The 21,687-nt window shown below is 42.2% G+C and overlaps 1 protein-coding gene across 1 annotated transcript in view; it reads left to right on the top strand.

The window, feature by feature from the left end:
- Positions 1-21,687, top strand: part of PRKCH (protein kinase C eta) — a 246,047-nt gene that overhangs the window by 67,650 nt on the left and 156,710 nt on the right. Inside the window, 1 exon segment of the mRNA XM_029598155.1 lies at positions 11,932-11,995. Coding sequence (XP_029454015.1) covers positions 11,932-11,995 — 64 coding nt within the window.

Below are 21,687 nucleotides of genomic sequence, written 5' to 3'. Positions count from 1 at the left end.
GGATGGGGCGGTTCAGGGTCATCGCTGAATAGTGACATCCAGGGGCTGGATTCAGAGCCCATGATTATAGGGCCACTAGCCCAGGATCGTCATCAAAATGACCAGATTAGGCGCCTTGGTGGAGGAAGGGAGGTTATAAAATAGGGGGAATTCCCAGGTAGTTGAGAATAAAGGCTACCTCTGGTTTCAATTGAGCTGAGGCCCCAAGGGAGCAGGAAAAAAACTGCTGAGTCAGCAGGCTGCAAAAGTACATAATGGCTAGATGTCCTAGTGGAATTATAGGCACTCATTTAGCTGGTCTGTCTTGAGGCCAGATGTTTGTGCAAGAACTGTGCTAGCATTGGTAGCTATTTAGCCGGCTAGGTCAGTTAGCTTGCTAAACTTATCCGCACCACTGAATATAAGTAGATAACTTTTGAACTGTAACAATCACAAGCCATTCCAAATAAAGCTTTAAAGCATTTTAACCACCAACCTCCTATCCGATATCAACACAAAAGCTCCTTTTTGCAAAAAAAAAGTTCACAAGCGTTGCAGACGTTTTCGATATAATCAAAGGTCTCACTCTTAAAGAATTATATGGTGTCTACAGTGTATCAATATTATGTTCATTGGTGCATCAGCAGGGCCGAGTATTAAATCCTAGGGTGGGAGGGAGGAGAGGGTATGTGTTTGGCCAAGGAGGCCCACACTCTGTTTTGTTTTTTCACCAATTATATCTAAAATTATCAGCTAAACATAACTGGAAAACTTTAAAACTGGGGTGATTTTCAAAAGAATATCCAGTTATGTTTAAAGTTAGCCGGATAACTATAGTCAGGGTTATTCAGTGGGATGTTCAACTCAATGAATATCCTGGACACATTATCCAGGTAACTTTAAACATAACTGGATATTCTTTTGAATATCACCCCAGTTTTAAAGTTTTCCAGTTATGTTTAGCTGATAACTTGACCCTTAAACAGCCTGCTGAATATGGGCCTCCATAAATGCTGTAAGCATGATGAAATGCAGAGATCTGAAATGTAATGTCCCAGCTGTGGCCTCCTGTACTCCACCGTGTGTGGGTATGTGGAGAGTCTTTATTAGGGGATTATTCTCTGCTGGGATCTTGATCCCATGCTATACTCAGGGCCCCTGGTGCCCTGCGATTCTGTGGCCGTGAGAAGGGCTGCAAAACCTTGTCACTTCCCACAGAATCGCCGCAAGAGACCAGGGGGTCCATCCACCGTGTGGTGAAGGCTTGCTGTATCTGCCAGCACTGCTAAACTCCTTTCCTGTTCTCCCTTCCCTGCGCACGCTGATGTCATCACTCTCTCATTCTGCACAGCCTGGATGCTGACAACGTCAGGTCTCTCTCTCTCAGCGTGCCCATCTTCCCTCACCCCCTCCGGAGCGCATGCTGACAACATCCGGTCTCTCTCTTCCTCCCCAGTTTCCCATGCTAATCCCATGTTAGGCTGCATCTTCCTTCTCTCCCACTTGGGCTCCAGTGCTGCTTTCAGCTGCAGGACATAGTGCTCCGTCCGCTGCCTTTCTCTTATTTATTTATTTAAAAACTTTTCTATACCGTCGCTAAGTCATGTACCATCGCAACGGTTTACAAATAGGCACAAAATAAGGTATATGTAGGCAGTTTATCGTACAATTTAACAAGTGACAATTAAGAACGGTTACAAAAACATTAATAAAATCAAATTTTTGGGTAGTGGTGGATTAGTCCAGGAAAGTTATTGAGATACTTTATTTCGGTTTACTTCTTAACTGTGTTATGTATTTATCATATCGTGATGTCATTTATTCTTAGCTGTGCTTTCCTGTATTTTTCATTCTCCCTCTCCCTCTCTACCCCACTGTTTCTTTTGGGAAGGCTTGCTTATAGAACCATGTCTTTAAGGTTTTCTTAAAGGATTTGATATCATTCTGTAGTCTGAGTTCAGTGGGCATTGTGTTCCATAGAAAGGGCCCAGCCAGTGATAAAGCCCTTTCTCTTACTTGGGTTAGTTTTGCCGATTTTACTGTAGGGATTGTTAGTAGTGCCTTGTTAGCTGAACAAAGGTTCCTTTGTGGGACATGGACTCGTAGGGCTGTATTTAGCCAGTCGGCTTCTTTATCATATATTAATTTGTGTATGGTGCATAAGGCTTCCTCCTTCCTGCAGCTTGACCAGTGCGGGCAGTGTAGTGGGAGGGAATTTTAAGAGAAGCTGGAGGAGAGGGGCAGGTGGGGGGCATAAGGAGATGGGAAGGAGGTTGTGTGTTCCAGGGTTGTCTCTTTGCTTCATTTCCATATTTTTGTGGTTCCCTATTAAGCCAATGATGTTTCTTTTTTCTTGTTGAATTATAGCTGTTATTATTCTCATTGTGCTTTATTTTAATGAGAGTAATATAACCATTATAATGTTACCAAAAAAAAAATCATTGGCTTAATAGGGAACCACAAAAATGAGGAAGTGAGGCAAAGAAGAAAACCCTGGAACACACAAAAACCCCTCCTTATCTCCCATGTTTAAGTTTCTGCTTGATGTAACAAATGCAAATAAATTGTAATCCCCAGAGGAACAGAAAAACCTTCTTATAAACAGTGACTTAATTTGAGAGGTTTTTCCTCCCGCTGGCTGCCACAAAGAAAAGAACTCCTCTTTCCTGATAGGTTCTGTAAAGATTAAAGGAGCCTGGGAACCCACCTGATCTAGACTCAAGAGTCAAGTAAAATTTGGTTGGAAGAATGACAATTTTTTTATTGTTACGCTTTAAGTATCTTTGTCTTATATTTTTGGATGAAGAATCTTTAGTAAAACAAACTCTAGCAATTGGCAGAAAATACTTGACATTCGATAACATATTTCACAATAAATAAACAGAAATCAAACGATGCAAGACTTATCGATTATACTGCTGGGGTAAATGTTATTCCAAAAAAATCCCTCTTCTCTATGTTGCTTTCTGACTTTAGTTCAAAACTTTCAAAGAGCACTTCAAACTCACAGGGTCATTCATCAAATCGCGTTAGTGCGTAAGGCCCTAATGCCCGTGATAATGCCATAACACCTGTGATTAAAAAAAAACAAAAAAAAAAAAACGCATCACAAGATGCATATGCAAATTTTTAAATTTTAGTCAAAAGGGAGGATTTGGGGTGGATTTTATGAAAATGAGGGATGTTTAATGTTGTGTGCGATAGCGTAACGCACGTTATCACGCCGGAAATAACTACACCTTTTTTCCTGGCGTTATGCTGTGTGATATGCCCGAAACGGGATTTGCAATATTTATAGCAGCTAGGTAGAGAGTGCATCAAACTGGATCGAGAGTACAATGTACAAATCTCATCTTTGTGACCTTTCCTCACTCCAAATCACATCAAATCTTCACTGATGTGTACTGTGCTGTTCATACATCTGACTGTACATGTAAAACTACCCCCCAAACCCTCGACCACCATCAATACCTCACCTCAAGTTACTAGTTGACCCTCCTACAGTGGTATAAATAATTGACTTAATATGAGAACCTTAGAGCATAGAAATGCCTGTCTAGGTACTTAGCTTGTGAAGCAATAGTGCACGTTGAGATATCTAAAAAATGTCCCTAACCACGCCCCTTTTTTTTATCACGGGCTCTATTTATATGAAATTTATAGCAAAATGATGAATTTAGGTCTCAGTGTTTCAGCACAGAACCATAAAACAGGTAAGAATCTTGTTTCTTATCTTATTTGGTTGTAAAACGTAAGATCATTAGGGGTGAATTTTAAAAACCCAGCGTGTGCCAAAGCCGGGAGATAGTGTAGAAGTTGGGCAGGCTCGTGTTGCGCAGATTTTAAAAGGCGTCCGCGTATGCACACAAGTTGAATAAAGAGGTGGAGTGTGGGTGTGGTCTGGGTGGAGCATAGGCGGGACATGGGCATTCCAGGACTTTAACATGAAATATGTCCGTCAGTATTTACGCGCTTAAGTGCACGCCGGGGTCCTCTGCTGTGTAACTTTATTACTACTAATGGATGTCATGTAAGTAACGAAATAAAAAAATAGACTAGGCAGTGGGCTTTCAAGGGTTGGTGCTAAAAGAGAGTTCATTTAACTAGGGGTATTAGGGATTCCTATCCATTATCTGGGAAACTGGTTATTCTGTTAGGGCGCATTCCTTATAAAATTCTCCCACTTATGTAGTAGCAGCGGCATATGTGCACTCATGCATGCGTCTATATAAAATTGTGCACACAGGTACGTGTGATCAGCCTATTTTATACTGTGCATGCATATATGCACAAATGTCATAAAATGGCCGCGTCCTTTGGTGCGAGCTGGCATACATGCGTACATATGCGCCCACACAGCTGTTTAAAAGTTATCATCCCTGTGACATTTCATTGTTATAAAGATTGATCCTTTCAGTCCTTGTTTTCTTTTTTCAGGATTGTGATTTCTGCAGATTCAGCCAGGTAAGTATACATTTAACAAAATAATGTTTCAGTTCATCCAGGCTATGTATCTAATGTGTGTACTAGTCTGCATTATTAGGATGTGCTTTCTGTAGAATTTTGTCTATAGTATAAGCATAAGTACTCTGTTTCTCTAGTCTGGCTAGACAAAAAAAATAGTGTGTCAGATGTATACGCTTATCCTTGTCCTGTTTCTCTCTGCAGCTGCTGTGCCTCCTCTGGACGCAGCACTCGCTGGAATGCATACTGTTGTCCCAGTTGAATCTTCTGGCGTCTTCTCTTCATGTCACCTATTCCCTGACTATAAAGAAATGAAAGGAGGCTATCTGTGCCAATCTTCGGCAAGAAAGTTTTGTATGAGTTTTGTATGACCAGCTAGTTTTGTACAAAATAAACAATAAAAGCCATGTAATCCCTGTCTTCTTTTCTCTGGTATTTCTCATTTAAACTGCACAGACACTCTTGGAAGATTTTCACAAAAAAAAAAAAAAAAAAGATATTAGTACAACTTATACAGACACTCTCTCACTCTACATCCCTCTGCTTCTTTACAGCACTCTCTCATACAGGCACTCACACTCTAGGCTTCTCTTCTCCCGCCCCCACCCTGGAAGCAACTGGTGGGTAAAGAGTTCTGCCAGGTATCTACAAATTGAGACTGCAGCCTGAACTGCTATAACGGTCTATGGGCTGTATATTCAGTGTACAAAAAAAAACTTTGCAACAAGGCATCAGGCAATACAAAAGACCTTGAGAAACCTCTTCTAAAGGAAACACAAAATTGTCACATTGTTCAGTCTTTCTTTGCTGGAATGCTCTTTATAGTACACAGGTACTTCTGTCTGCTGTAGCAAACAATAGCTCCCTGAGAAAATATGGGAAAAAATAATCTCTGCCTCCCCACTTTGACTTTTTCTTACCGCCAAAGGAATTTTTTTTTTTAACTTTCACACTCCTCCTCAAGCAAACTGTATAAATGGAACGATGATTACTTCCCATGAGCTTCTCCGGTTTACTTTATCGAGAGGCCAATTTCACATGCAGTCATCCACATATTCAAACCCAGGCTTTAAAATAATGTATTGATTTTTCCAGGAAATCAAAAAAGTGCTTTTTCACTAAACAGTTTCATAACGATGGCTTTCAAACTCAGTGCAACTAAGAACTGGACACATTTGCTCTGTCTTCCTCCAACATGCACTGCAAAAATTCCCAGCACGAGGATCGCCTGTTTGTTTTTACACTTTTAATTGCTGTGACAAACTTTGTTCATTAGATGCTAAAGATAAACTGTCTGCTGCACTCCTGGTTTGTTTACGTTTGCTGTGTGGTGAACACCACCCCCAAACAGTGTTCAAACTTTACAAGGTTTTATTAACCTCCAAAACATTTCTCTCTCTCTCTTAAGAGGATAGGTCAAAACATAGTCAGGCAGCCAACTTTTACTTGACTCCATTTTGTTATTTTTCAGTGAACAGCCACTTTGCCTAAGGTGCTCGGACTACTCCAGTTTTTTCTCAACACTTTTTTTTTTCTTAGCTCTTTTTCTAGTAACTTTTATATTCATATGGCAGGGTCTCCTAAATTGCCTCCCTGAGTTTACCTTGGTGCTGGACCATTCAGTAAGAACCAGGGGCCTTTGCTAAGTGCTGGACTAGTAGCAACTGTGCTTCACATACAGCAAAGGGACTGCTCGGCACTGTTTTATCCCCCCCTTTGAGCAGACAAATGCCAGAGAGAGGCTGTCTGTTTAAACTTAGCTTGTGCTGCTGGAGGACAGTTAAATCAGCTTGGGGGTGGAGCTGCCTGAGGAGATTGGCTCCACAAGGCAGTCAGTCAATGAGAATCCCTCAGACTCAGGAGGGAGGCAGCAGTGTGTGCCTTAGGTTATCAGGACAGGAAACCAGAACAATCCTCTTTGAGGCTGCTTTCCCGGTAGAAAGGACTGAGGGGCCGATACAATATACCGAGCGCACTCTTAACGAGCAGTGAGACGCGGGTAAAACAGGCGCTAATCCATCCCCTGATGCAATAGGGGGATTAGCACCTATTTAACGCGTGTCTAACGCGGAGTGAATGAGAGAGCGTTCATCACATGCAAATGCATGTAAATGAGCCTATTACTCATTCACTTCCAATGCAAAAAGATAAATGTGCGTCTCAGACACATATTTATTGCTTAGATATTAATGCCTGCCTGGAGCAGGCGTTAATAGCTGAGCGCATTGAAAAGAAGTACAGAAAAGCAGAAAAAACTGCTTTTCTGTACTTTTTTTTTTAAGTAAAAAAATAAAATAACTCGGCAGACGGCCGGTTATGAAAACCGACGCTGGTAAACTCGGCCTCAGTTTTCATAACCTGCCTGTCTGCCAGTAATGAAAACGGCCGCCGAGTTTTGGTTTTCTTCATAACTCGGCCGTCTGCCAGTAATGAAAATGGCCGCCGATTAAACTCTGGGGCCGTTTTCATTACTGGCAGACAGGCAGCCGCAAGTGTCCCCCCCCCCCCCCCTCTCTCTCTCTCTCTCTCTCTCTCTCTCTCTGTAGCTCCTTTGGGGCACCATGCGCGCGTTAAGAGAGCGGGCGCTGACTGTTTAGCACCCACTTTCTACGCGCCTTTATTGCATCGGCCCCTGAGAGAGAGAGGAGCCAGTGTAACGGTGTTTGATCAGCTACAGAGAGAGAGAGCAGAGGAATCTGTGGAGAAGAGAAAGAAAAGAGACTGGTGTCTGTGAACCAAGAAAGGACAGAAGAAGCAGTTCTGGATGGGCAAGGAGCTAGGAACCCAGAGCCCCCTAGCACCCAGAGAACACTGGGACTAGAAGCTGGGGATTGCAGACCTTCCTATCCAGGAAGGATTGAGATAAGTAAACCAAGAACAATATACCTGACCACAAAAAGAGAAGTGGTTAGGAGAAAAAAGGAGAGAGGGTTTTGGGTTTTTTTTTAACCCTCCTCTCTGTTTGTAATTTGTTGCAGAAGCCCGTCTTTATGCAAATACTGACTTCTTGTGAGTTTCCAGCCTGCTACCACCTTAGGACAGTGCCAGAAACTCTAGAAATAAAATCCAGTGACCAGAAATCCATTAGAGACTAGGGGCTCAGCCTGCCCCTATTGTTAAGCCTTGGGTTTTCCCAAGGAGAGGGACACTTGCGTCAGCCACCGCGCTCTTCCGTTACTGGTTATCATCTATGAATACAGATAAACTTGCATGGGCCCCACAATGGTTCGTTCTTATTTTTTTTTTTTTCTCCTCCCATTTTGGGCGCACACAGGGGCTTCAGTATATCCTGAAGTTGGGGTACCCCAGGTTGAAAGCTTAGTCTGACCGTTATTGGATAAAGTAATTGTCTGTAAAATTTGCATGGTGAAATCATTTGTGTTCACTGACATTGATTTCCTGACTAATGCCGTTTTCATGTTGTTGTTTGTGCTGTTTTCATGTATTTGTCATATGTTACCTGCTCTCCTTTTCTTGACTATTTGCCAGTAAAACCCCATAAACTGTTACTACTTGTGATTACTGAATTTTGTGGTTCTGGGAAGACTGGGGGGCGGGGCACTGGGTGACAAGGGGCCTCTGGAGAAGAACAAAGGATGTGGTATTGGGTGTTTGAGAAGGTTGTGAACCCGTAGCTTGGTTTTTCTTCTGTGGTGACTTTCCCTCCCTTGGCAAAAGGTGAAATAAAATACCTCAGAAAGTAGTTAAATTTTTCGGTAACCCTGTTAAAAAAAAAAAAAAAAAATTAAGGGAAAATGGGAACGGAACAGAGTAGATAAGGAAAAGAGATGCTGGCAGAAAGGTTATGTGTGAAAGAGGAGATGGGGAATTGTGATAGGTTGGAGGGGTCAGGGGAAAGGGGCTGGGAGGGAGGAGGTGTGCAACTAGACTACATGGTGTGTGTGTGTGTGATGGGGAATTGGTGAAACAGTTTGTGTACAAGAGGAGCTGGGGAAGGATGGGTGTGTGTATGGCCAGGTGGGATGGGAGACTGTAAAAGAAGAATATGGAGTGGGAAGGAAGAGACAGAGGGTAGAGACCTAGGGTTGGGATGTGAGGAGGAGCAGGGCTAGAGCCCAGGGGATGTCGGGGTCTGATTGAGGCAAAAACTCAAAAAGCATTGCTTCACCCAACAGTTTTAATGAAGAAGTAAGTTTTAAACATAAACGCAGGTTCTTGACTTCCAGTATGCAGGAGGGAGAAAACAAACCACTAAGCAGGCTTCTGTGAGATCCCAGCAGCTCAAACTTCCGGGTCGGCGCGCGCAAGGTGGGGGTAATAATTTAGCAAATTCGCGCAGTGACGCAGCGGAGCCTTCCCCAGTTCCCAACCTTCTACCCTAATCTCCCTTCCCCTATCCTACCCTCCCCCTATCCCTATCCTATCTACCCCTATTTTGTTTATTTTACCTTTTGCTCCTGCCGGCGCGCGATCCTCCGACACAGTGGCAAATGGCTGCTGTACCAGGCGCCTCTAGCCCTGCCCCCGGACCGCCCCGGCACTTACACACGTTCCAGGGTTTACTACGCGTGGCCGGGCCCAGCCACGCACGTAAACCCTGGGATTCACGGTGCTGGGGTTTTAAAATCTACCCCATTGTCTTAAAATGGTATTCTTCCTTCTTACATGGGCAATGTGCTGAAGACTTTGACCTCACTGCTGGTGTAGCACAGGGATCAGCTCTCTCCGCTGTTCTCTTTAATATTTACATTGTCCCAATCTGCTGAGTTTCAGTGCAGTTAGATGTAGGCTATCGACTTCATGCTGATGATGTTCAGTTTTTCGTCCCAGTTTCAGAGTCGATAGACTGTGCCTTAAAAAAGATGTCCTCTTGTTTGAGTGTTCTTAAGGACTGGCTTTTCGAAAATAAGTTCATTTTGAATATGTCAAAAACTGAAATATTGTATTTGGCTAGATTCCCTGATTCTAAAGTACCTAAGTTCCTTTTGATTGATAGTTCTCAAATCCCTGTAATAAATGAAGCAAGAAATCTTGGCTTCATGATGGATACCACCTTATGGTTAAAATCACCGATTTCTAAAGTTACTAAAAGTGGGTCTTTGTGTGGCACACTATCTCCGGGCCGGTGCAAGGGCATCAGGTACCCTAGGTGAGCCTTGCAGTCTTGGGCCCATGTCCCGCTGCCCTCGTCACATACAATTAAAAATGATGCATTTATAATCATTTTTACATGAGAGAGGACATTGAGAGTAGTCTTCTGAGGTAAAAATGTCACAACCCTGCAAAAAAGCAAACACCACACTTGGAATGCATGCATGTGGTTGTAGGCCTATAACAATACACTTTGTTCTCAAAATGCCCAGAATAAACTGAATTACAACTACAATATTTGCACACCTCCCATACTTAAAAAGCACTAATCGCCAACACTCAAACAGTAACAATCTTAACTATGAAAAGGCAACACTGCAAGTATTACACCAGGCCCTAAACACCAATGCATCTCCTATTAGGAAAACGGAACAATCTGAGCTGCTATAGATTCCTACACAGAAACTCATGGCAGCAGAATAATCCACCTCAGTTAAACATGCAGAACAGATAGACCCTTGCCAAATAACAGAACAAAGAGCTCAAAAAGTGTAAACTGAAATCCTCAACAAGCCAGACTGTATGCAGAGCAGTAATGGAAAAATAGAAATGTCATGTCTCAAAACAAAATCAAGGAATATAAAACAAAAATCATAACAGTAAAAAAATACTAATAAAATGAACATTTCAAAACAGCTAATGAATAGAATAACAGCCAATAATTAAAAACTCTTAAAAATTATAAAATTTCCCAAACATCAATAATAATTCAAATATACATCAAATAACACCAAATAATTAAAACTAATAAGGATTTTTAAAATCCCCCTTTCCATACCTGAGACTTTTGATTTCCAGTCACCCTTAGATTTCTAAGGATTATTGTTGAGGGCAGAGAACTTTCTCCTCTTCTATGCAAACACATTCATGCTTTCTGTTGCACGCACACGCACGTTAACACTCACACGCAGATGCTTTCACACACGCACGTTAACACTCACGCAGATGCTTTCACACACACACGTTAACACTCACACGCAGATAATTTAATAAACATATAGAAACATATAAATGACGGCAGAAAAGGACCGATGGTCTCTCCAGTCTGCCCAGCAAGCTTCCCATGGTAGTATGTGTCGTGCCGTGCAGGTTACTCCCATGTATCAATCAGTTTTGCTTGACGTGCTTTGCTTGTGGACTTGGCTGTAGAAACAGTCCTGTGTGTTTTTTTATTAATGTCTGAGCATCAGTACCCCAGACTATTAAAAAAAAAAAAAAGTCATGGCTCATGTTGGTTGCCCCTGAAGCCAAATTTCTCTTTCCTTTCAGCCCCCCTCCCCCTCCTTCGAAGCAGAGAGCAATGTTGCAGTTGCATTAATAGCATCAAGGCTTATTGGTTAAGGGTAGTGATCCAATGCTTCTATTAAGGGTAGTAACCGCTGCACCGTGCTGTAGAAGTCAGGGCCCTCAATGGTTGCTGTCTAAATCCAATCCCCCTTTTCCCCTGCCATTGAAGTGCGTCGCCGGGCCTCTTTAAAATAGGCCTGGCACGCGTAACCCCCTCTACGCGTGTAAATCTTTGAAAATCCGGCCCTTAGCTTTCAGGATTTTCACATTGAATATTCAAAGGATTATATGCACGCATGTTTGCAATATTCAACTATCCTGAAAACCAGACCTGTTTCCAGCATTGTTATACTGGCGTTTTCCATCCCTTTTCTCCACTCAACAAGTTATTTTGACCAAAGCAGCCGGGGCCTGATGTAATAAGACAGACATGAGTAAAAAATATGCATTGAACTTTGGCACACGAGTTGTTTACTCATGCACAGAAAAAGAGTTAACTCCTAATTCAGTAAGCTAATGAGATGCTAATGCATGCTACCCCAAAAATATGCACACAGAAATATGCTTAGGATTCATAAAGCATGGTTTGTGCCCCAAGCCTGCTCTCTGCACACAAATCATGTGCATTAATCATGTTTTCTGCACAGAGAACAGGCTATGGGCGCAAATCATGTTTTCTGTGCATATATCCCGTTTACAGGACCGCAAACGCCAGCCCCACAGAATAACGCTGGTCCCAGAAAAGTGAGTTAACTCTGACTGGGAGTAACATTTCCAGAGTTAAGAAAAGGTGAGTTACGCCTGTGCACTGGGGAAAATTAACTAATGCCTTGATTAACATGAGATTTGCAGGGAGGAGTGAGCACTAAGCTGTGCAGACATTTTTATTGAGGTTTGTGTGTTAAACTCTGGTTAACTCAGGAGTAAAGTTGTGCTCACGCCCATGTGCATTTTATCACATTGAAGCCTTACTGAGGCTTAGTGCTTTGGATGTTTTTGCAAAGTGGTGTGGTTTTCCCACAGGCTGAAAGTGGAGGAAACCCCCTTATCAGTCAGGCCCTGATCATTGTTCCCCTCTTAATTTTCTAGGTGGATTTGGAGCCAGAGGGAAAAGTGTTTGTTATAGTGAGTCTAACAGGCACTTTCAGCGAAGGTAAGCAAACATTCTCATTTCTTTCTAGGCCATCTTAGGAAATACTGTTTTGTTTTTCTTTGGTTTTTTTTTTTATAACAGCAGGGTTGTAGAAGCCTGTGTGGGTTTTGACACTTCCTCAAGTTCTTTCAGTAACATTTTTGTTCCAGCAAACCACTGAAATAGCACACCTGAAGCCTTCCCCTCAGCACTATAGATGTGCCGCTGCAAGACGTTTGCAGAGTTTTCTGTTCTGACGGGGGCGGCGGGTGGGGGGAGTTAGTGGAGAGGAGAAGGGAATGAGGGATCTGGTTCTCAACCTGCTTGCCCACTGTTTATCATGCTTGGAGCACATTTTTCTCTACACAATTGCATTCAGACTTTGCTAGAAGCATCTTTTTTTTTTTTGGAAGGGCAATTGGAGCTGTCATGTAAACAACTTCATAGGAACTTTTATGCAAGGGTACCCTTACTAGGAAATGTATCTCCATATGAGAGATCGTGTGACTGAGGTTTAGAGAAGGAGAGTGAGCGGTGCTTGGGGTTTGGTAGGATTAAGAAAAGCAAGAGCGCAGAAGGTTCTGGGCTGTCTCTCCTGTAGTGGATCCAGGCCTTGGTTAGAGCATCTGGGTCAGTGAGTGCCTGAAGCAGCCTATGAGGGGCTTCAGGCAGGAATCCAACTAGCATTTCTATAAAGGGGGAGTACTCCTCTAGGGATGTAAAAAATTGTTTGTGGGGTTCTCTTATCGTTTTGGGGGAGGGCAGGAAAAACGGCACACAAAAACAACCCCTAAACCCACACCGACCCTTTAAAACAGCTCCCTTAGCTTCCCCCACTCTCCCAACCTCCCCCCCCCCCCAAAAAAAACATTTTAAAATTACCTGGTGGTCCAGTGGGGGTCCCGGGAGCGATCTCCCGCTCTCGGGCCATCGGCTGCCACTAATAAAAATGGCGCCGATGGCCCTTTGCCCTTATCATGTGACAGGGTATCCGTGCACGGATACCCTGTCACATGGTAAGGGCAAAGGGCCATCGGCGCCATTTTTATTAGTGGCAGCCGATGGCCCGAGAGCGGGAGATCGCTCCCGGGACCCCCACTGGACCACCAGTAATTTTAAAATATTTTGGGGGTCAGGAGGGTGGGGGAAGCTAAGGGAGCTGTTTTAAAGGGTCGGTGTGGGTTTTTTGTTTATCGGCTTGGGTGCAGCCGATTTAAAAAAAACAAACCAAAAAACAAAAAAAAAACAAAAACAAAAAAGAAAAAACCCCCGATCGGGCTGCATGGAAAAAAATTCATGATGTGAATCTGAACCGGAATCGGAACAGAGACTGGTTCTAATTAACATCTTTATATTCCTCAGACTCCGTGCTCTTGTAGGATTGATCCTGTCCAGGGTCTTTGCAGCTGAGAGAGTTCTGCTACCACAGGAAGGCTGCAGCAGGAGCTTCTCCAGTGATATTTCCAAATTGAGAAAGGAAAGGGAGAGCCGAAGGATCAATCATTTCGATCAGTGTTTATTGATCTCTTCGTTCCTCAGCGAGGAGTCAAGGAGAACAAATACAAAAAGGGGATTCCTAAATCTAGGAAACTCCCGGAAGTAGTCTTTAGGGGTATCTGCAGTCCAAGGAAGTATGCTGGTACTTAGTCTGTGACTGTTTACATTTGTTTTATAGGTTTCAGCAAGAGGAAATGTACCTTTTTAAAAAAAAAAAAACCTGATCACTGTATAACAAGTTCTGCCTCAGTAAACTCTCCGTTTTGGAACAACGTGCTCTGGTGGTGGTTCAAGACCACAAAAGGGTGTCCATAGCCCGAAGGGCACCAATGCCAGATTTCCCCCCTTACCAGATGAACCCCAGGGAGCCCCATGTTTTGCACTGAGGCCCAGCAGCCTCAAGATTGGGTCCCTTGTCCAGTCGGTTTTTGGAAGGGGGGTTACATTTATTTATTCATTGTGGGAACCTGTACAGCTTAGGTTCATTGCAACGTTATTACCACATTAGAAACAGATGCCACCCTGTCACTGCACCTATGGACTGACACAGTGTCGCCGCCTTCACCAGGTAGATTTCGCTGCTCTGCCTCCTATGCCTTCCAAATATCTTTTTTGGCATTAAAATATTTTACTAAAGAATTAAAATATGACTTCATTACTTGCAAAATGCAAATAAGTAATGACAGGTTTGTTATAAATCACAAATCTGATTTGGCTGGTGAGAGAGGTTGAATGGGAAGCTGCTCCCAGACCAAATTATTGCTGGTTGGTCAAAGGAGGATGCTGAAAGGGCAATTTGCCGGTCAGGTGGCATAAAAAGAAAAGGGCAACATTTTTTTTTATTTATTTATTTATTTTTTTTATAAGGGCAACTTTCCAAGCCATTTCTGCAGGCAAAAAGAGTTTTGCACATGGAAATTCTCTCTGAAAATTGCCCATTCCCAATGTGGCCAAAAGTCTGTGCATTTTTCCGTGACACGTGGACTTCGAGAGGAAATGTTCATGTGTGGATTTTCAGATCTACCTGCGCACTTTTCCGGCCACGCTGTAGCAGCACAAGAAGCAGGTGCCAGTGACTGCCCGTGCCAGTGGCGGCTTTCAGAGGGCACGTGCAGGAGGACTTTGGAAATCGATAAAAAGCCCACATGGGTGCTCCGTGTCTGAATGTGAACGCTTTGAAAGTTGCTCCCAAAGGAGTGATTTTTCAAAGGAGTTATGCGCATAAAAGTGGCAATTTTCAAACTCCCATTTAAGTGCGGAAAACACAGTATTGCATGAGAAACAAATGTATGTTTCGAAAGAACGGAATATTAAGATATTTAAAGTAAGTAAGCAGGTCCTTTTGAAAATTTTTATGTTCTAGTTTAATGATATAAGGGATATGAATACTTAAGGTTTTAGTGTATTATTTATTGTGTTTTATTATGAAAGATTGTATTTTAAATAAGATGTTTGGCACGTAATGTGTTTATATATTTTTTTTATACTGTTTTATATTTTGTGCCTCCTGTGAACCGTTGTGAAGGAAATGCTCTTCTGAACGACGGTATAGAAAAGTCACCAAATAAATAAATAAATTTACCCTCCAGTATGTGTTTTTATCAAAAAATCAAGATCATTTAAAGATAGACTTCATCTTAGCTACAAATTATTTTCTGTTGCACTTAATTACTGTTTTAACAGAGCCAAAATTAGTTTTCTAGCTGTTACGGCATGTGAAAATTACTTAAGGGCACGAGGTGTGCTAATATATTTTTGGAATGGGAAAAAAAAAAGAAACAAAGAATCAGAGGATTGTCAAGGGAGAAAGGATGTCGGGGGTGGGGGGGGGGGGACAGAAAATGTTAATTGACCATATTTTAATTCTTAAGGATACCCCCATGACTAGCAGACAGTGGGCTGCTGCATTATTGTCTCAGACAAGAGAAAGACTGTTATTTGTAGCTGGGCCAAAACTCTGGCACTCCATGCCCGAAAAATTAAGAATAACATCGGATAGAAAGAAATTCAAGCAAGACCTGAAAACTTGGCTCTTTAAAAATGCCCACAACTTAACAAAGCGTTAACGTTCAGATTACCTAATTGATAAATAAGATGCTATGAAAAATAGCCCTCTGGAATCATCTCTGTTATTAATAATCCTTTCTTAGATGTGAGTTTATTTTGCATGTTCATTTTATCTATGAATGTTTATATGTAAACCGCTATGATCTTGTGAATTTCATGTGGAATGATGACATATAAAACATGTAAATAAATAAATAAAGATTGCTTAACGTAATCGGGGGGCTTAGCTCACTTCCTAGCGCTTTCATGCCAGCTCTCACTTTAAATCGCCCTGTGCTGCGCTGGCAGGAGTATTTTATCTCTGGATGAATTTATCATCCTGCACTAAATGAAGGAAGCAGAGCACACTTCAAGCATTGTTTAAAATGAGCCTGTCTGAGGCTGGTCGTGTTATCGATCAGAGTCAGCCCTTGTGAAAGGAGACGGGTGAGAAAATGTATTTTGCCACTGGAGATGACGGGCAAGCAAAACACCGAACCTCAAAATTCGAAAGAAAACAAAATTGTGCAAATTGAAACATGCCTTTTATAAATATATTGCAACTCAGTTTGTCCCTACTCTTCAGCAGTGGAACGCAAATGCACACTTTTAAAATGTAGTCAAAGGGAAGGAGTTTGGGCAGGCTTTATGAAAGTGAGGGGCATTAATAGGCTAATGCACATTAACAAGACTGGAAATAGCTACACCTTTTTTCCTGGTGTTAAGCTGTGGGATATGCCTGAAATGGAATTTGTGATATTTATTGCAAATTGTGTTTTGGGCAGGGAGAGGGACTGGAGTGAAGTGGAGTAGCCTGGAGAGAGAGAGAGCCTCTAGGGTGGCATTCATATTAGTCCACTATTTATACCACTATAGGAGGGCCAGCTAGTAACTCGAGGTGAGGTTTTGGTGGTGGTCAAGGTTTTAGGGGTCAGTTTTACATGCACAGAGAGAGACGTACAAACAGCACAGTACAGTACATCAGTGAAGATTTGATGTGATTTGGAGTGAGGAAAGGCACGCAAAACGAGATTTCTACATTGTTCACGCGCCCTGGCTTGATAGTGCATCATTAACTGCTTTTCTTGACCTATTTATTTATGTATTTGAAAATTACTTATTCCACCACTTCTGAAAATCTGTTCTTACATTTTTTTAGAAACTCTTCTATACCGTCGTTAAGTTACTTAACCATCACAACGGTTTACAGTAAGGCACGATAATGAAAGAATGATTGGTATATATTACAACTTAATCATGTGCCATCACAGTATGGTAACAATTTAATATAATAACTATGGGCCTCATTTTCTAAAGTATCGCAGGCCTGCGATACTTTAGAAGATGAGGGGGGGGGGGCCGAATCGGGGGGCGGGCCTGCGCTAGCCGGCAGCAATCGCTGCCGGTTTCGCACCCAGTAGCGCCACCATAGGAGGTGTAGCTATTGGGAGCGAAAGCGGACGCGAAAAGGACCTCACCTTTTCGCTGTCCGCGGCGTCGGCACAGAGTCGGCCCCGGGTGACGCCCAGACTCCTCCTCTTCCGGGGCCGACTCCGCCCCCATCCTGGTATCACGTGCGAGTGGCTTGGAAAATGAGGCCATATGTGTGTAATTTAAGCTTGTATATTAGGAACATATTAAGTGGATTGTATTTAACATTAATATGCTTTTGTATGTTACAATTAACAAATTCAAGTTTGGTGCGTCCTTATCAATCAGCTGTTTTTCTTCTTCTCTTTATCTTTCTAAAAAGCTTGTTTAAAGAGCCAGGTTTTCAGATCTTTTTGAAAAATTTTAAGTTTCTCTGCAGCCTTAATTTGAGTGGCATGGTGTTCCATAGCACGGGGCCAGCCAGTGACAGTGCTCTTTCCCTTACTTGCGTGAGATGTGCTGTTTTAACAGAGGGGACAGTTAGTAGAGCCTTATTAGCAGATCTCAGGTTTCTTTGCGGGACATGTACTCTTAGTGCAGTGTTAAGCCAGTCAGCTTTTTCATCATGGATTAGTTTATGAATTATACATAGAGCCTTATATTGTATTCTTTGTTCAATTGGGAGCCAGTGTAATTCGGCTAGTGTTCCTGTAATGTGTTCATTCTTTTTTTTGCCAGTTAAAATTCTAGCAGCTGAGTTTTGTAATATTTGCAGTGGCCGCAATGTGGATTGTGGTAATTCTAATAGTAGGGAGTTACAGTAATCAGTGCTTGCGAATATCAATGCCTGTAGGACAGTGCGGAAATTGTTTAGTATTAGTAGAGGTTTTAGTCTTCTCAAGATCATTAGTTTTGCATATCCTTCTTTTATTTTCAATGAGATGTGTTGTATAAAGAAAGTGCAAGGCAAGCAACCAATTTGCAACTTTTAGCAAACCCTCTGCAAATCTTGGTGCTACCTCAGCAGTCACTGGTAAATACATTAACCCTTAGTAGCAGAGTTTCTTTGCTTCATGTTTCATTGTCACTAATAAGGGTATGAAAACAACAAGAGTGGTACACAAAAAAAAAACATATAATAAAATTAAAAAATATAAAAAATGCATGATAAAATTTAACATCAAAAGCAGGAGGAGAAGAGGCTATTGATTCATTCTGTGGTGCAGTGCTGCAGACTGTCCACTGTGAGCTGTGATTTCTGTTTGCAAATAAATAAGGAAGAATACTCATTTTACCATTTCTGCTGCTTCTTAGGGTGCCTTGGAATTTTTACAGCTGTATTAGGTTTGTGAATTTTAAGCGCCTTTATGGTCCAATGGTCGGCCTCTTAGCTAGGAGGGAATAAGGTCGTTCAACTATATAATCACCCCTGAAGCAGACATTTTGCCGAAACATGGCCATGTCTGGTGTATTAGATCCATCATTATTCTAATTTTGTTTGATTTTATTGTAAATATGTTTTTATTGATTTTAAATTTGTAATATTTTATCATATTTTAAATATTTATTAATTTATTTTATCTGTTTGTTATTGTGTACCACTCTTGTTGTTTTCATATTTATTGGTGTGCTTCATCTAACTCCTATTTGTTTTTCTTACTAATAAGGGTACACCATGCTACTGAAGGTAAAAAAAAAAAAAAAAAAAAACCCCAAAAAACCCCTATGCACTGAAAAAGAGCCCGGGAATCCAAAAGAAGGTACCTACAGTATTAAGTTGCTCAGTTTGCATGTTGACAGCTGCAATATGTCAAGTCTTAGGACAGCTTTGCTTAATACAAGTGAGAGATGATTTCCAGGCATAAATTTAGGTTCCTAAATTTTAGGCACCACTGTGGGAAACACCTTGCTATGATGATCTTCTGTCTATTGCTGCTTATTTAGTATTTATTTGCATTTATTAATTGCCTAACTGCCAGTGCTCTAGGCGATTTACAATTTCAAACATACATAATTATAGTGAAGACAAGTTGAGCAGAATAATACAATAAAAATCAGGGCATTATAAGATACAATCCATATAAAAATTGTAACAGTGGCCTCAATCTCATCATAGTTACCAATAAAATCTAAAACGTTGTTAAAAAGACACACAAAAATAAAATGAAATCCACTATCAATGTGGCCACGGTCTTAGAATGGGACGTACAAATGTTGTAGTTATTATCTGAAGTTAGTCTTGTGTTTTAATTTGAACAGCAGAAGGGAAGGCCTTGAGGAGAGCAGTTATCTGAATCATGGGGTACTTCACCAGTAGGGTCCTGAAATATGTCTTACGCCATCATAGAAGAAAACCCCCAAACCTGTCTCAGATCCCTTAGAGCTACCAGTTTACTAAAAAGTCATGCACGGTGATCAGTTTGCATGGATCGGCACCCAAACAGCTCCGGAGCAGGCCCGAGAAAAATGCAGTGGGCTGAATATCTCTAGGTAGCCAGGGGCCAGCATTTGGGTAGGGAAAGTAGGGAGATCGCCCAGGGCATCGTGAGTTGGGAGGATGCCCTTGGCATTGCCAGCATCACTCATCCCACCATGGCCGAACAGAGTCCTGGCATAGCCTCGAGCATATCCCCTCCCCCCTCCTTACCTTAAAGAAGATGCCAAACTAGCATTGGCCAGCCTTTGTCCCTATCGCATGCTGGGAAATGGTGTTGGCCAGCCAGGAGCTAGGGGGGGCACTCTGGGCCCACCACAAGACTACCAGGGAATCTTCTTTTAGGTAAGGGGTCTCCGGTTGGGGGAGAGTCAAGGAGCAGGCGAGGGGCCACTAGACCTGGCCCTGCGGATAGCCGTCCATGTATTTAACTCAGGAGTTTTTCAGCACAGATCCCTAAGTTCTTTATTCTCCTTCAGACTTATTTAATGTTGATGATGAAATAGCAATAAAGAAATGAAGTCAGAGTTAGACTTTGAGCTGGTGTGCTGTAGCCATGCTTTGGATGCACCTTTGGTACTCACGGGATTGTGATGAGCTTCCGCAGGGCAGGCAGGCCCTCCTCTTTTTACTGAGATTCACAGTGCCAGGAGCAGCTAAGCAGGAGGATGTTGCTGACAATGCAAACACTTATATTTGCTTACCAATGAAAGACAAATCAGAGCAGAAAAGGTAGGCTTATAATGATTTTATTTGTTTTAACTGCTAATGGAATAACCTCTTGGCTGGTCCTGCTGCCTTAAAAGTGTAGGTAGGAAGTCTGCTAAGCAGACGTCACTGTGAACCTTTAGTTTCATGTTTAGTTTTGTTCAAATTATATTACATCCATTATTGTAAAGTAAAAACGAGTTGTGCATTATATTTTAAGCAGACTACACAGGGCTGAGTCCTACAGATATCCAGGAAAGGCTGTAGTCATTAGGGGTGTTCTGGAAATGATTTTCTGCAGGTTCTTTTGTTTCATTTTGTAATTTATTTTGTTTCATTTCTATGTACTTTTTTATGAGTGTGAGCTAAAATGTGTTGGAGCACATTGTTTGCAACTACAGCGTGCTAAAATATTTTATTGTGTGCTGTTTGCAAATAGCAATGGCACAAACAGAAAACCTCACAATTTGTTTTTGTGTCATTTTCATTTAAAAACAATACAAAATGGTATAAATAAGACTGATATTTTGTTTAAGAACACAAGAAAACAGCAAGGAAGGCAATCTATGAACGCCGTGAGGGTAACAAAGTGGAATAGATGCCAGATGTCCAATCAGAATACTTTGAGTGTACTCATGTAGTGTTCTTTTGGCAGAAAATAAACTTCAAATGAATAAACATGTCCTTTTGGATACTAAACTAGATGATTCGAACAATCATAGATAGATGTGTAACACTGAGGAGAAAAAAGTAGTTAAAGAATAATACATGTTGTACCTGTATGCAGTGGAAGCACATGAAATCTGATGGCACTGTCACACAGTATGATTGATCTAAAAAAGTATGCATATAGATGTTTAAAAAAATGACCAATTGGAAAATAAAAATAATCAATACAATTGAAAATTAAGAATTAAACATTAAAAATAAGGGGGCAGATTTTCAAAGGGGTACGCGCGTAAGATATGCGCGTACCCCCCCCCTCTGAAAACCTGCCCCCAAGCTCCCCCTGCGCGCGCCGAGCCTGTGTTGCATAGGCTGCCAGTGCACGCAAAGCCCCGGGACGCGCGTAAGTCCTGGAGCTTTCCTTGGGGGGGGGCCCGTGTCGGGGGGGCGCCTCGCGGCCGGCACGTCATCGGGGGCGTTCTGGGGGCGGGGCCGCAGGCGTGGTTGCGGCCCGGGGGTGTGGTTGCGGCCTCCGGGCCAGCCCCTGGACCGGAACATGGCGCGCCGGCAGCCGGCCCGGCGCGCGCAAGTTACGCCTGCCTCAGGCAGCCGTAACTTTTGGAATAAAGGTAGGGGGGGAATTAGGGCCTGGGGGTGGGTTAGGGAGGGGAAGGTGGGGGGAGGCAGAAGGAAAGTTCCCTCCGAGGCCGCTTCGATTTCGGCCTCGGAGGGAACAGAGGCAGGCTGCGTGGCTTGGCACACGCAGGCTATCGATTTTGTGGAGCCTTGCGTGTGCCGTACTTTTCTAAAATCTGCCCCAAGGTGTTTCATTAAAAAGAAAAAACAAAATGAAAATAAAACAAACTGGAATACATAGTACCTAAATGACCTACAAAATAGTGATTAGTCTTTAAATTAAAAAGATAATGGAAAAACTTAGATATAATAAATATGACTAATAAAACAATGCTAATGAATAAGCCAGACTTAT

The sequence above is a fragment of the Rhinatrema bivittatum genome, chromosome 4, assembly GCF_901001135.1.
Source record: "Rhinatrema bivittatum chromosome 4, aRhiBiv1.1, whole genome shotgun sequence".
In the NCBI taxonomy this organism is placed as follows: domain Eukaryota; kingdom Metazoa; phylum Chordata; class Amphibia; order Gymnophiona; family Rhinatrematidae; genus Rhinatrema; species Rhinatrema bivittatum.
The sequence above is the reverse complement of the archived record's forward strand: the minus strand, read 5'-3'. Positions and strand labels throughout refer to the sequence as shown.